The 14,543-nt window shown below is 35.8% G+C and overlaps 1 protein-coding gene across 6 annotated transcripts in view; it reads right to left on the minus strand.

Annotated features, from left to right (window-relative positions):
- Positions 1 to 14,543, minus strand: part of LOC143211394 (uncharacterized) — a 347,400-nt gene that overhangs the window by 267,666 nt on the left and 65,191 nt on the right. For all 6 annotated transcript variants that reach the window (XM_076429033.1, XM_076429034.1, XM_076429035.1 and 3 more), the window contains one exon: positions 175 to 569. In XM_076429033.1, the coding sequence (XP_076285148.1) occupies positions 175 to 569 (395 nt within the window). The remainder of the gene's footprint in view (positions 1 to 174; positions 570 to 14,543) is intronic.

Raw genomic sequence — 14,543 nt, forward strand, 5'->3', positions numbered from 1 at the left:
GGCGATCGCAGCCTAGATCGATCTTTTATCTAGCGCTTTTGACTTCTGAAAACCCCCATCTTTGCATTACCGAGAAATGAGGAGGCAAATCCCGCACCCTTGCAATCCTGGAAACGAGTCTACCCCCTTAATGGACAAGATTATGTGAAAGTAGAATAATAATGTGAAACTTACTAGGTGCTTCATGTGTTCCGGAAGCCCATTGGTGAGAATCTCTTCCGTCGCGTCCATGGCACTGGGTTCGTGAGGGGGTGGAGTGTCGACGAGGAAGGGAGACCTCGGCGGTTCTTCGCTCTGCGTTCTGTGGAGAGGTTCGTGTTCTACTTCCTCTTTCCCTGTTGTTCCGGCTTGACCGCCGCCCAACGGCGTGCCCAGCTGACCGGCCTCCGAATAACTTTTCGTTAATTTTCTTCCGTTGAACAGGCCGTTTGTCTGGGCGCCCTGCGAGACCATTTTCACCCGGTGTATCGTCCTGGGACTGAGCCGGACAGGAACTCGTCCCCGGAACACCGCCGGCATTTCCGTTTGGGTCGCCTGAGTTTTCATCGCGCCGCGTTTCGGTGGCTTCTCTGAAACGGAATTCACGTTAATTGGCTAAAGTCGTTGAGCAACCATGCGCATCGTGAAAAAAGCTATTAAAACTTTGAGCACTTCCGAGGAAATTTTGCGAAGTTAAGGATCATCGATTACTAGACTGCGGATTTTATGCATTTATGACAAAAACTGGTAAGCCCAATTTAAAGCAGTAGACATATTAAAATGATTTGAAGACATCAGCGTATTGGTTTCAGCTTAATTAGATAATTAAAAGAAGAAAGAAATTTTTATTTCACTTCTGTGTCTTACAATCAATGCAATCAGTCATCTTTTATTTTGCATCGATTGTGGAAAACAGGGGAATAAAATAAAAATTGATTTCATCCCTTAAAGACTTTTGTTGCGATAAAAACAACATTACAATATTCTTAAATTTTTCTGATCTATTACTGTTTTATGTTTCATCCAACTAATTTCTTCATAAATGCATGAAAATCCGTAGTCTACTGATCACGTACCCACGTAATCGACTGCCCGCCTCGGCTAAATTCAGAAGAAACTTGCGAAATGTGGAACTGCAATTGAATATGCGGTAGACGTATCGCGTAGAGCCATTATTTTTTTATGACTGCGCCGAGAGTATAAACGGAAGCCGAAAACGTCAAGAAATTTCTAATTTATTAACAGAATATGTAGTTTAGAACGGTGTTTGCTTTGATGAATAATTTTATTTGGAAAAAACTGTGCGTGTTAAACAACAAATCGGACATTTCGAATATGGTAAAGCTTTGATCTAACAAAACGGAAACCGTAGGATCTAAGAACAACGAATATTCCCTCCGGTAAAATATTAAATTCACAAGAAATAAAGGCACACGATAACGATCATTTTCAAGAGCTCACCTTATAATTAATATCGTCACCAAGCTCATAAAAGTTACTTAATTATCAATAATTACGCGCAAGAATTGCAATTACGTATTCATCGTAGGTGTACGTTCATCGTAACAATTTAATATTCATAAGCGCAAACTAATATTTCACGAAGAGTATTCATGTTGATTACATTCAACTAAAGACTTCGTCACGTGTCTGACTCCATATTACACGGCAACGGTTTAATTACTTTGCGGAATGGAGCTGTTGATTAAAATATGCAGCTTTATAATTCATAATTTCCCAAAAGTCACGAAGCAGTCCATTAGCCATTTAATCACCATACAAGCTGTTGAAATACCATCTAAAAATGCCTTAAAAAATATGCAATTTTAGAGATTTTTATTAAAATCAGCATGCTCTTTCAAAGATGAAAATATCTTAACGCTTTTTTATTTTCTAGTGAAATGTAAGTATATAACACATCACTCATAAAGTCTCCGGTCTAACTAAGAAAAACTAGTTTTTTTTAGAAATTCCACTTTATTCATCAACATACTCTCCTTCAAGAGTGATGCATTCATTCCAACGCTCCTCTAACTTTTCGATGCCCTTTATGTAAAACGATTCGTTCGTCTTTGCTCTCAAAATAAGCCTCAGTTTCGGCAATCACTTCTTCATTTGAGCCAAATTTCTTTCCCTGGAGCATCTTTTTCATGTCTGCAAAAAGCCAGTAGTCGCTGGGGGCCAAATCTGGAGAGTACGGTGGGTGGGGAAGCAATTCAAAGCGTAATTCGTCCAATTTAACCATTGTTTTCATCGCGCTCTGAATCGTCGACGCGTTGTTGTTTCTGGTCCGGTGTGAGCAAACGCGGCACCCACTTCGAAAGCAACTTGCGCATGCCCAAATTTTCATGTAAAATTGTAAAGACACTACATTCTGATATCTTCAAGGTGTCAGCTATCTCACGCAACTTCATTTTAAATCTATTTTGTGAACATTTTTTATGTTTTCCGGAATAACTGCCGATTTTGGGCGACCAGAGCGTTCAGCATCATCGGTGCTTGTACGACCGCGTTTAAATTCAGCACACCAGTCAATAATAGTTGATGATCCTGGTGCAAAGTCCCCGTGATGCTTATCAAGCCACAGTGTGGCTTCAACAGTATTTTTCCCCCATCAAAAAACAGTGTTTAATCAACACACGAAATTCCTTTCTATCCATTGTCTTGAAAATTACAAAAGTGGGGTCACTAAAACGACTGTAACCTCTAAACGAACGGTCAGAATGCCATGAAATTTTGACACGTACTGTTTGAAGGTTAGTACTACCCGGAAATCACGTGGTTCTGTCAACAATGTTGCCATATATGTGTCAGACCGGGGACTTATTGAGTGATGTGTTAGTTTCATATGTAAAAAGGAGAATAATTACTTTCCACAAAAGAGCAAAGCGCCATTAAATTTGTTTAAATTGTATTCAAAATCGAAAGCCAAAATATCGACTCAAGATATTTGTCTACTAACAAGAAACTAAAAGGGTTAGGAACGACAGTACCGTATTCATTTTGTAATTTAATTGTACGTGTATACAGGGTGTCCCACGTAACTGTCGTCAGTCCATTAGCCATTAATCACTACACAAGCTGTTGAAGTATATTTATTAAAATTAGCATGCTCTTTCAAAGACGAAAATATCTTGAAGCTTTTTTATTTTGTAATGAAATGTATATGGCTTTACAGTAGCGGACAAAAGTTTACGACCACTCTAAAGAAGACGATAACTTTTTTAATATTGTATTATACGATTTGAACTTTTTTGGGAAGCTGGAGCAATTAGTTTACTAAAGGATGTGAAAAGAAATTTTTTCAAAAATTGGAATTGATCGGAATTGTTGAAAAAAATACTAAAAGTTGAAACTTTTAACTTTTTTATGTGGGCCTATATCGAAAATTTAAAAAATTAGTTTTGTAGATCGGTGTCAATTAAACATATTCTGAAAATTTGGTAAAAATCGGTCAACGTTGCAATGAGCTACAAACGTTTAAAGATTGCAGAAAACGTTTATTGCCGAAAATCGTGAAAATCTGCAATTTTTACCATCTTTAAACGTTTGTAGCTCATTGCAACGTTGGCCGATTTTTACCAAATTTTCAGAATATGTTTAATTGGCACAGATCTACGAAACGTATTTTTTAAATTTTCAATATAGGCCCGCATAAAAAAGTTAAAAATTCAACTTTTAGTATTTTTTCAACAATTCCGATCAATTGCAATTTTCGAAAAAATTTCTTTTCACATCCTTTAGTAAACTAATTGCTCTAGCTTCCCAAAAAAAGTCAAATCATATATTACAATATTAAAAAAGTTATCGTCTTCTTTAGAGCGTTCTTAAACTTTTGTCCGCTACTGTATAATGTAAAAAGAGAAAAATTACTTTCCACAAAGGAATAAAGCGCCATTAAATTTGTTTAAGTTGTATTCAAAATTGAAAGCCGAAACTTCACTCAAGATTTTCATCTACTAAAAAGAAACTGAAAGGGTTAGGAACGACAGTACCTATTTCTTTGTAATGTAATTGTACATGTATACAGGGTGTCCTACGTACATAAAGGTCGCCCCGATTTTTCGGGCATTTGGGAACAAAATTAAGTAGTTTTCAGTCGGCTACAGAATGCAATGGAAAAGAACTAAAAAAAGAAATTTCTTCATGAAAAATGAAGGTCACAAAAGGTCTTAAAATGGAGGTTAAATTTTCAGTAATTGATTACTAGACAGCGGATCTTATGCATTTATGGCAAAAATGAGTAGTTGTAATTGAAAACAGTAAAAACATTGGAAGAATTTAAAAATGCACTGTTATGTTATTTTCAACCGATTAAACATGTTAAGAAAGTAACTAAATTTGTATTTCATTCCAGTTTGTTGCGATTCTGGTAGAAAATTTTTATTTTGCATAAAGATTCGCTGTCTATTGATTAACCAACATATTTAACCCTCCGTATTCTGCACCGGAGCCTACTTTGACCAGGAAAATTCAAATTGCCATTTAAGTACTCAATTTGTGGCAATTAAACTAACTGAATAGCTGTTTCATTGAGGATATCGGAAAGAGTAATGTGTCTACACGAGATATCATCAAAACAAAATTTTTAAAAATTATTAACACCAAACCTACCACCGTCGGTCAAATGACCGGTTTCATATTTTTCATTTTATAATTATTGAAATTATGGAGTTGCATACATGAAAATTGATTCGATAAATTTTTTCGTCCGAGCACATATTGTATTAAAAATTGCACGAGACCTAATTAAATAGAGCCTTGTCATTTTTATTAGCTGAAATATTTTTATCGGTTTTGGAGCTCGGTAGGTTTAGTGTTAATTAGAACTGTAAACGGTTCTAAGCATTGCTAACGGTTCTAAACTTTTTAAAAACCACGCTTATATTAAAGTGCGCTAAAAAGGAGAAAATAATTTGTCCTGGTTCTCCCAAAAATTTAATATAAATTTAAATAAAATCATGACTTTAGTGACTATAAAAATAAAAGCGTGGAGAGCCCACGAATATTACGTCAATGATATAGTTTAGCGCTCCACGCTTTTATTTTTATAGTCACTAATGTCATGATTTTATTTAAATTTATATTAAATTTTTGGGAGAACCAGGAAAAAAATTATTTTCACCTTTTTAGTGCATTTTACTATAAGCGTGGGTTTTAAATAGCTTTTTTTCATACATTTTTTATTTTCTACTTTTTAGTCTTTTTTAAATGGAATGCAAGATATACTAATACTGGTATGACTTGTATGATATACATAGAAACGCAAGATATGGAAATATGCGAGATAGAATGAGGGGATGACTCCGAGAGACGACGTCTCTTTACGGAGTCCGAAACTGTACGAAATGGAACTGAATGAACGGAACACCACACTGAGCTGCTTCGGTGCGAAATGGGTCAGTGTATTGGGGATGAATCGGAGTGGAGTAGGGAGCGCTGGCGCGCGGAGTGGGGATCGCTGAACGCGATGACGTACTACCGAGCGTAACGTGGCGAGGTGTGACGGTTAATATCACAATATTTTTTCTCCTAGACGCACAGTTTTATTTAAAATTTGTTTTTGCATATTGCATTGTCATCCAGTTCTGAGTTATGTTTAAATTTTCAAGTCTCTAACTCATCGGGAAGTTGGTTAAAATTCGATTACAAGATTTAGCGCATACGACAACGACAACATCGACACGGAAAGCTAATATAAGCATGGTAACGTGGTAATAAAAATCGTCCGTTGTCCGAGGGTTAATAATATAAACAATAATTTGAATAATGGCACAACAATTTTTAGTGGTGACTTTCTCTCTCTCTCTCTGAGTCACCACTCGAGTGCTAAGGGTTAATCCTTTTCCCATCTCAAAAAAAACTCAGGCCTTTCGGTCCAATTTTAAATGGCAATTCGTTTTCTAAGGGTGTCCTAATACTTTTTCCACCCACTGTAAGTAGCAGAATCAAAATGCTGCAATTAAATGGCGAAACACAGTTATGGAATAGCCGTATCTGTCACGAGGAGCGACCGCACAGCACCATATGGTAAATAAGTTCACTAATTGTGAAAAAGAAATGTTTGTCTCACGTTTTTTGCCTTCTTTTACTACCTAACTCTTCAGCACAATTAGTGAACTTTGAGCGAGGATATCTCGGAAACTATGCGAGATAGCGAAAAACTGAATGGAATCAATCTTATAGCACGTTTTGTCAGCTTTAATTTTGTATAGAATGATCTTATCGCTAGAACGCATAATTTCCGAGATATAAGCGGAATACTGAAAAGGGGGACCTTCTACGCGCATTTGAAGTTGAAATTGAAAAATTGAAGTTGCATTTGAGAAATTGATGTTGAAACTGAAAAATTGAAGTTAAAATTGAAAAATTGATGTTGAAAATGAGAAATTGATGTTGAAACTCAAAAATTGAAGATGAAACCGAAAAATTGAGGTTGAAATTGGATTGAATTGAATTATGTAAATGGTGGAACACAGTTATGGAATAGGCGTACCTGTCACGAGGAGCGACCGCACAGCAGCATATGGTAAATAGTCGAGAGAAGGGTAAAGGGAATATTAGGATAATGGGAGGATTGGCTTTGTAGATGCCTATTGAGTTGCTCCGTGCATTAGCACTGCATAGTATATGTCACATATCCAGGACGGCGAAGAGGCCGCCTCCGATAGGGAATTAACCACTAGGTATTATTGTATTAAGATGCGCACTTGCACCGATCGCAAAGATTAATTATCCTGCCTCTAATCGAATTGAATTCAATTGTCTGTTGGATGCCACTTTCACACCTCTAAATACATTGTTTCCCTCTATTCGAGCGACGAGAAAAGTAATGTGTTTCGCAAGTTTCCTACGTCATACGGAAGATTGAGCAGTTCCATATAACCTTCGAAACTTCCGTCATTTATTTCATCTTCCTCGTTTCGTCTGTTCCCGCTGCGTATCACGGCGAGAGAACAGATTAACAGTAATAAACTAAGACGCGACTGATTAATGGAGACTTCGCCGGGGGGGTTGTTGTACGAAAGAAAAAGATATTCTTTGTCGAACAATGTGGCACATTTGTCCAAACCTCTTACGAAATCTGAGTAAATATGGCGCATTTTCGTTCTGCGATCGAATCTGTACGTTCATCAAAATAAGAAATCTCTGCACTTTATTTTAATATTATTCCTAATTTATCGTGAAATAATAATATGTGTAGGAATTTTGTGGAAAAAGATGTGTTCTGAATACAAATCAAATTCGTGGCTCTCAAAACATAACAACATAAGAAAATATTCAAAACTAAAATCGATAAAATTTTGTACGCATTACTGCGGGCGACAAACAGCCATGTACCAATTACTGCGCACCCCTTACTGCGGATTAGAATTCGAACTATGTATACGAGCGTAGCGAAACACACTATAAACACTCCTTAGTACAGTAGCAAATACTTTTTTATGGATACATTTTAAATGAATAACCCTTATATCAATTTTACCACCGTAGTATATCACATGAATAACTAAACTCATTCTTTTTTAACAAATATTTTTGTGATATTTACTATCTTTTGTTCGAAGCAGTTTTAAATTACAAGCATTGCAAAAATCGCAACATTTCACAGTTGCATTTACAATGTAAATTCCTTTGACTTCCTCAATTCTTCTTTCTTTTTATTTCTAAAATCTCCGTTCTTTCTTTGTTTCGTAAGTTTTCACTTCATTTTAGTTTGCTTCTTATTTGTGTTGTTTCTTTCATTTACTTTTCGATTTAATTTTTGCCATTTCTTCTTATTTTTTTATCTATAATACTCTTTATCTAGAATTGAGACACCTCTGGTTTTTAGTATAATTCTGGTATGTAATTCGTATAGATTATGAACCTTTAACTGCATTAACTACTTAATATAAATATAATGATAATGATCCAAAACACACGTCAAAAATATGTACAAATTACATACTTGAATCAACTTCAATGTAATAATTCATTAAAAATTATAAAATGGCCACCCCGATCACCAGATTTCAACCCCATAGAAAAATTATGGTACGAAATGAAACTTTTGCTCTACTTCGAAAAGACATTTACGGAATATTTTAGAACGAGAATTGAATAATATAACAACAGAAAGTATGAAAAAATTGATCAGACGGATGCCAAGAATAGTGGAAACTGTAATAAAGAAACGTGGCGGATTCTTCGATAAAAATAAAATACAGTACGGAGCATAACTGATTCGACACACTTTAAACCAGAACAACTTTTTTATGAATGGACCAAACGACTTCAATTTCTCTGTAAGGCTAGAAGAATTAGTTTAGTAAATGATGTGTAAAAAATATGTTGAAACAATGCTCTTGGACGGAATTGTGAAAAACAATAGTAAAAATTTATTTTTACAACTTTTTTAGCTGGGCCAATAACGAAAATTCAAAAGATGTGCCTGGTATAAATTATATACGCTCTGGAAATTTCATTGAAATTAGTTAATTGATTTGCGAATTATAAACTATCAAAAGTGGTGAAAATTGTAGTTTTTCAGATTTTCGGCCTTTTTACCACTTTTGATCGTTTATAATTCGTAAAGCAGTTAACCAATTTCAATGAATATAATTTATACAAGTTGTCCAAACACATCTTTCAAATTTTCGTTATTGGCTCAGCTAAAAAAAGGCGTAAAAATCAATTTTTACTATTGTTTTTCACGATTCCGACCAAATGCATTTCTCCAACTTATTTAGTAGACGTTATTTACTAAACTAATTCTTCTAGCCTTACAGAGAAATTGCAGTCGTTCATATAAAAGTTATTCTGATTTAAAGTGTGTGGAATCAGTTCTTCTTGCATGCTTTCCTTGACATTTAAACCTTTAAATAAAGAAAAATTTGTTCGCATCCTTCAACGATTATTTCATTTTTACAGAGTTAAATACAAATATAATCACTGTCCTAAGACTTATGACCAGGAGTGTACGAGTTTCGAATGGATACCTAACCTAAAACGTTAGGCTGAAGCGAATCTCGTGTCTCATCGCAGTTGTAATTCACACCGTAGCATTAGGGACATTCACAGTGATTTTTGTGCCTCAGTAATGAGCTCCTACTTCACTTTAATGTACGTAATGCCGAGTGCTTAATTTTTCTATTAAAAAGGCAAGAGAGAGGAAGGATTTCTTCCCTTCGGTGAAGAAATGCCCCCAGAAATTAATCCAGTCAACGAAAAGTTGTAGACGGAAATGTAAGGAAGACAATTTTTAACTTTGGGTCTTTGGTTGGACTAGTGAGGAGGTAAACATACTAAAAGTCCATACTCCTAGGAGGTGAGCGGTCTACGAGGCACGTATAGAAGTCACCTTTTTCGGTTTTCCGCGTATATCTCGGAAACTATGCGTCCTAACGATAAGACTATTCCATACAAAATTAAAGCTGACAAAATGTGCCACAGGATTGATTTGATTCAGTTTTTTGCTATCTCGCATAGTCTCCGAGATATCCGCGCTCACAGTTCACTAATTGTGCTGAAGAGTTAGCTAGCCAAGTAAGGCAAAAAACGTGAGGCAAAAATTTCTTTTTCACAATTAGTCAACTTTGATCGCGGATATCTCGGAAACTATGCGAGATAGCGAAAAACTGAATGCAATCAATCTTGTAGCACATTTTGTCAGCTTTAATTTTGTATGGAATGGTCTTATCGCTAGGACGCATAGTTTCCGAGAGAAAACCAAAAAAGGTCACTTCTACGTGCCCCCCTCGTAGTCCGCTCACCTCCTAGGAGTATGGACTTTTAGTATGTTTATCTCCTAACTAGTCCAAACAAAGTCTCAAGGTTAAAAATTGTGTTCCTTCCATTTCCCTCTACGCCCCCCTTATGAGCATACATTGACTGGACTAAATATGACTCGTCGTGCCACCGTTCCTTGGAAATTAATTTCGGAAGCAACTGCAATGCTTTTAGTGATTCGGCCTCGCACATCTTGCGAATTAAGTCTACTATCCGAGCCATGAAACTACTGTAAGACGATATCGTGTCCTACACGAATTCAATATCTGGCCTCGCCTATATTGCCAATTTGGTTGCTGATATTGAGCTAACAACCGACTACCGGGCAAGAAGATGATGCTTGAACAGGACCGATATAATCTGCAGACTGTATGCCAGTGCAATCGAAAAAAGGCGGTCGTTTCTTTTGACGTGGTGCAGCGGAACCTCGATTATTCGAACTAATTGGGGGCACAGTTCTCGGGTAATCAATTCCGTTGAATGACGAGGCAATTGAACTCCCGCGGAAAGAAAAGTCATTAATTATATTATTAGGGAAAGTATTTCTTTCCTTAATGGCCACTTTAATTACGACTTTCACCTAATTTTAGACTAACATTTTATCTAATTTTAGAGCTAGAAGTGCTGACTATGAACAATAATTACAAGTTATAATTTGACTGTGGATGCCTATGTAAGATAAAAATTGTTTGGGATTATTGCAAGAAACAGAAGACATATTGCAATCTTTCTTTTTCATAATGATCGTAATAAATTGAAAATAATATATCGAGACGTTCTTAGATGCTTCTAATTTCTTTATTATTTTCAATTGCACCAAGTCTAATTCTTCTAATTAGACTCCGGATTTTACGCATTTGTGCCAAAAGTGAGTGCGTGCAATTTGAAATATTGAAAACATTAAAAAACTTTACGAAAGTACTGTGTCTTTTATTTTGCATAAAGATCCGGAGTCAACTTATAATAAATCGTAATAGTATTTTCAGAGTTAATGTCTTAAATTGTCTTACATTAGTTAATTATAGTTAATAATTAATTCAACGTTCTCTGAAAATAGAATTACTACACATGAACAAGAGAATCATGTGATTTATTATTAAAATTAAAATATCTTTAAAATATCTCCTAAATTAATGGAAACACTAACAAAAAATTCTGGCGAACCATTCTGCAGATTATAATAAAATAAACGATTTGCATGTGTGCTAGATAGCATAACGACTGGATAAAATACAAGCAATGTGTGTTAAAAATACTGGTCTATAAAATTTCGAGGCGTGAATCTCATGAATGCTTTAACTTGATGCCATAATGCGTGACTTTAAGAGAAGAGACGTCTGCCTACCGCCTGTATAGCAACACCTTTTCAAAGAGCATTCTTAGTTCAGTGAGGATCTATTTACTAAGAGAGGAAATGTGTACGTGCTTTTGAAGAACGACCGAGGCTACGTGTCTCGTTGAAAAGTCAACCTAGAGTCGGCTCTCTGAAAGAGCGTGAATACGTGAAAATTGACCTGTGAATTACGATTGTGAGATCAGCAAAAGGTAGGATTTCTCGCACGCTTTTTTCTGAAGTAGCAAACTTCTGTCTCAAAATAGACATTTTTTTATAAGGTTGTTTATTTATAACGGTCGCATTAAAAATGTTCCCGAGTTGCAGCAAACTGGAGTGAAAAAGATATTTATTTTCTTTCTCAATATATGAAGAGGATTAAAAGATTTTGAAATCGCATAACTTTGTTCAAATTGAACCAATGGACTTGAATATTTTTAAGATGTTAGACCGACTAGTTTGCTATATGGAATGAGTAAACAAAAATGTGTTTAGATTGCAATTGCTAGGGATCATACAAAATTTTTAAAATTGTTTCTTCAACTTCTTTATCCGAGCCTGTAACGATAATTTAAAAAATTGCGTTTTTTGCATTGTGTTTTATGCATACTGAATGTTTCATAAAATATTGGTCAACATTGCAATGAGGTACATAAGGTAAGGTTGCTCAAGCCGTACCAGTGCTTAAGTCGTACCACTTGAATTTTGAACGAACTACGGTGACAACATATAACGGCAACCAAATATACATCTGAGTCAACCAAGTTGCTTTACGTATGCCATAACGTCTGCCACAAACCAGCCTCATTATAAATCTTGTCATCAAGTAAGTGTATTTCAAGTTTCTTATAATTTTCTGCATATGTTTTTGGTAGTTAATCTTGAAAGTAAGTTATTGACAAAATTGTGTTCCTTATTAGATACAAATTCAGTAAAATTTACATAATCGTTCGGTCGAAACGAAATCATATTAATTTTATTCAGTTAGGTTATGTTTACTTTTTAAATTTAACTTTTGCCGTGTCTTACGTTGTACCCACATGAGATTCCTAAATTTGAAGTTGAAATTGAAAAATTGAAGTTGAATTTGAGTAATTGATGTTGAAACTGAGAAATTGAAGTTCAAATTGAAAACTTGATGTTGAAATTGAGACATTGATGTTGAAACTTAAAAAATGAAGTGGAAATTGAAAACTTGTAGTTGAAATTGAAAAATTGATATTGACAATGAAAAATTGAAGTTGAAAGTGAAGTTGAATTTGAAAAATTAAAATTGAAATTGAAGTTGAAAATGAAGTTTTGAGACTGAAGATAAAATCGAAACATTGAAGTTGAAAGGGAAAAATTAAAGTTGAAATTGAAATTGAAGTTGAAAATGAAGTTTTGAAATTGAAGATAAAACCGAAAAATTGATGTTGAAATTGAGAAATTGAAGTTGAAATTGAGAAATTGATGTTGAAACTGAAAAAGTGAAGTTGAAATTGAAATTCAAGTTGAAATTGGAGTGTTGAAATTGAAGAGTTGAAATTGAAGTGTTGAAATTGAAATTGAAGCAGAAACACTAACTCGAACAAATAATACCAAAGTGAACTTTGAGCGCGGATATCTCGGAGACTATGCGAGATGTTTACCTCCTAACTAGTCCAAACAAAGACCCAAAGTTAAAAATTGTGTTCCTTCCATTTCCCTCTACAACTTTTCGTTGACTGGACTAATAGCTTGAAACTTGTTAGCTGCAGCAGTAAACGACGAAAAAAAAACAAAATGCATGTTCATTAGATCATGTATGTTATGTAAAGTTATAATATCGTTATTGTCGTTTATTTTGTTCCCTCAATTGTCCTCCTTGATACCTTGGTTTGTTTCTTGTATGTACATACGTTTGTCTTATTAAACTGTGTCAATTCCGTCAAAACTAATATGGAAAATAATGGTCTATCTGTGTGGACACCGTAGACAACTATATTAGAACATGTTTACAGAATTTTTATTCGCACGAAGAGCAAGAATGCGGTTATAAGACGAATTTAGCGTGGTATCGGGGGCCATTTTGTCGGTGTTAGTGGTGCTGTGGTAATCGACGTGTTAAATTGCTTATCGTTTGCATAAATTTCTCACGCCAGTATCCCCCAGAATCCCTCGAATATCCCCCAAAAGAATTTCTAATAACACTTGTGAGATCAGGGGATCGAACATTCCACTACATAGCGCTTCTCATTAATATCACTTACTTCACTGTGTAGTTCTTGTTCTCTAGAATGTAGTTGCGCCTTTTTATGGTAATTCGTTAACGGCTGCTCCTTCAAAAGCTCCCCGTTCTCTTAAAGGCTTCCGTCCTTTTTGCAACGCGTTTCTTACATTTGCATTACCTCCTGCTACTGTCGCAATTTGTCCTACTGTGTGCTTTTTTTACAGCTATCCTCAAAGTGGTCCATCTCTCTGGCTAAGTCGTAATTCTCAGGTGTCCACGTGGCTGGTTTTTTAGCCATCTTTCTTTGCGTTCTAAACAATTACGAATGCCACACTGCAATTTCTTTGAATGATACAGGGTGTCCCAGAAATGTTGTACTTCCTTGAGCGGGGTGATTCCCAAGGTCGATTGAAATAACTTTTTCCTTTGCGAAAATGTTCTCTGCAGCTTTATTCAGGAGATATTGAGGAAAAACACGGACCAATCAGAACGCGACTACAGCGGACGGATTCCCGCTCGGCCAATGCCAACATCACGCTCAGCGGGACCTATCGCCTGTCTGCTGTAACCGCACTGTGATTCGTCCGTGGTTTTCGTTAATATCTCCGTATCAAAAACCGTGGAGAACATTTTTGCAAATGAAAAAGTTGCTTTAAATGACTTCAAGAATCACATCTTCAATCAAGGAAGTACAAAGTTTTTGGGACAACCTGCATAATGTACCTGACACACATTGAAGGATTTTTTCGTATAAGTTCTGAACTAGTTCCGTTCTACAGTAATGTCTCTATCGACGCAAAAACCTCGAAGGGATTCGTTTGCGTTGATCTCAGCGCGTGTAAAGAGAGACCACGCGCGGGCCTTTGAACTGTGCCGACGGCTGGCGACACTCCGCGTCTCTTTCTTTCCCATGCCCTGTCCTTCCTCGCGCCCGAGACTTTCATCGTCAATTAAACCACCAAATACAGTTTAAATTATATCGTGTTTGGTCTTATTTTAATCAGAAGAATGTCCCAAATAAGTTGGCGAAAGTCCCCCCAAAAAATAATGAAAAATAACGAAGTTCCATAATTGGATTAGCAGTGGTTCACACCGGTGTACTCGATTCCGAATTGGTTGGTCATGATTAGATGCGTTGAACGATTCCTATCTAAGAGCGAGACTGCGGATGTTTATATAATCTGCAATTTTTGTAGACGAATTTCAAGAGAGTGGAATTAAATGAAATGTTATTTTCGGTGGTAGTAGCCTTCGCAGGTCGGGAGGAAA

This window comes from Lasioglossum baleicum, chromosome 8, assembly GCF_051020765.1.
Source record: "Lasioglossum baleicum chromosome 8, iyLasBale1, whole genome shotgun sequence".
NCBI lineage: Eukaryota > Metazoa > Arthropoda > Insecta > Hymenoptera > Halictidae > Lasioglossum > Lasioglossum baleicum.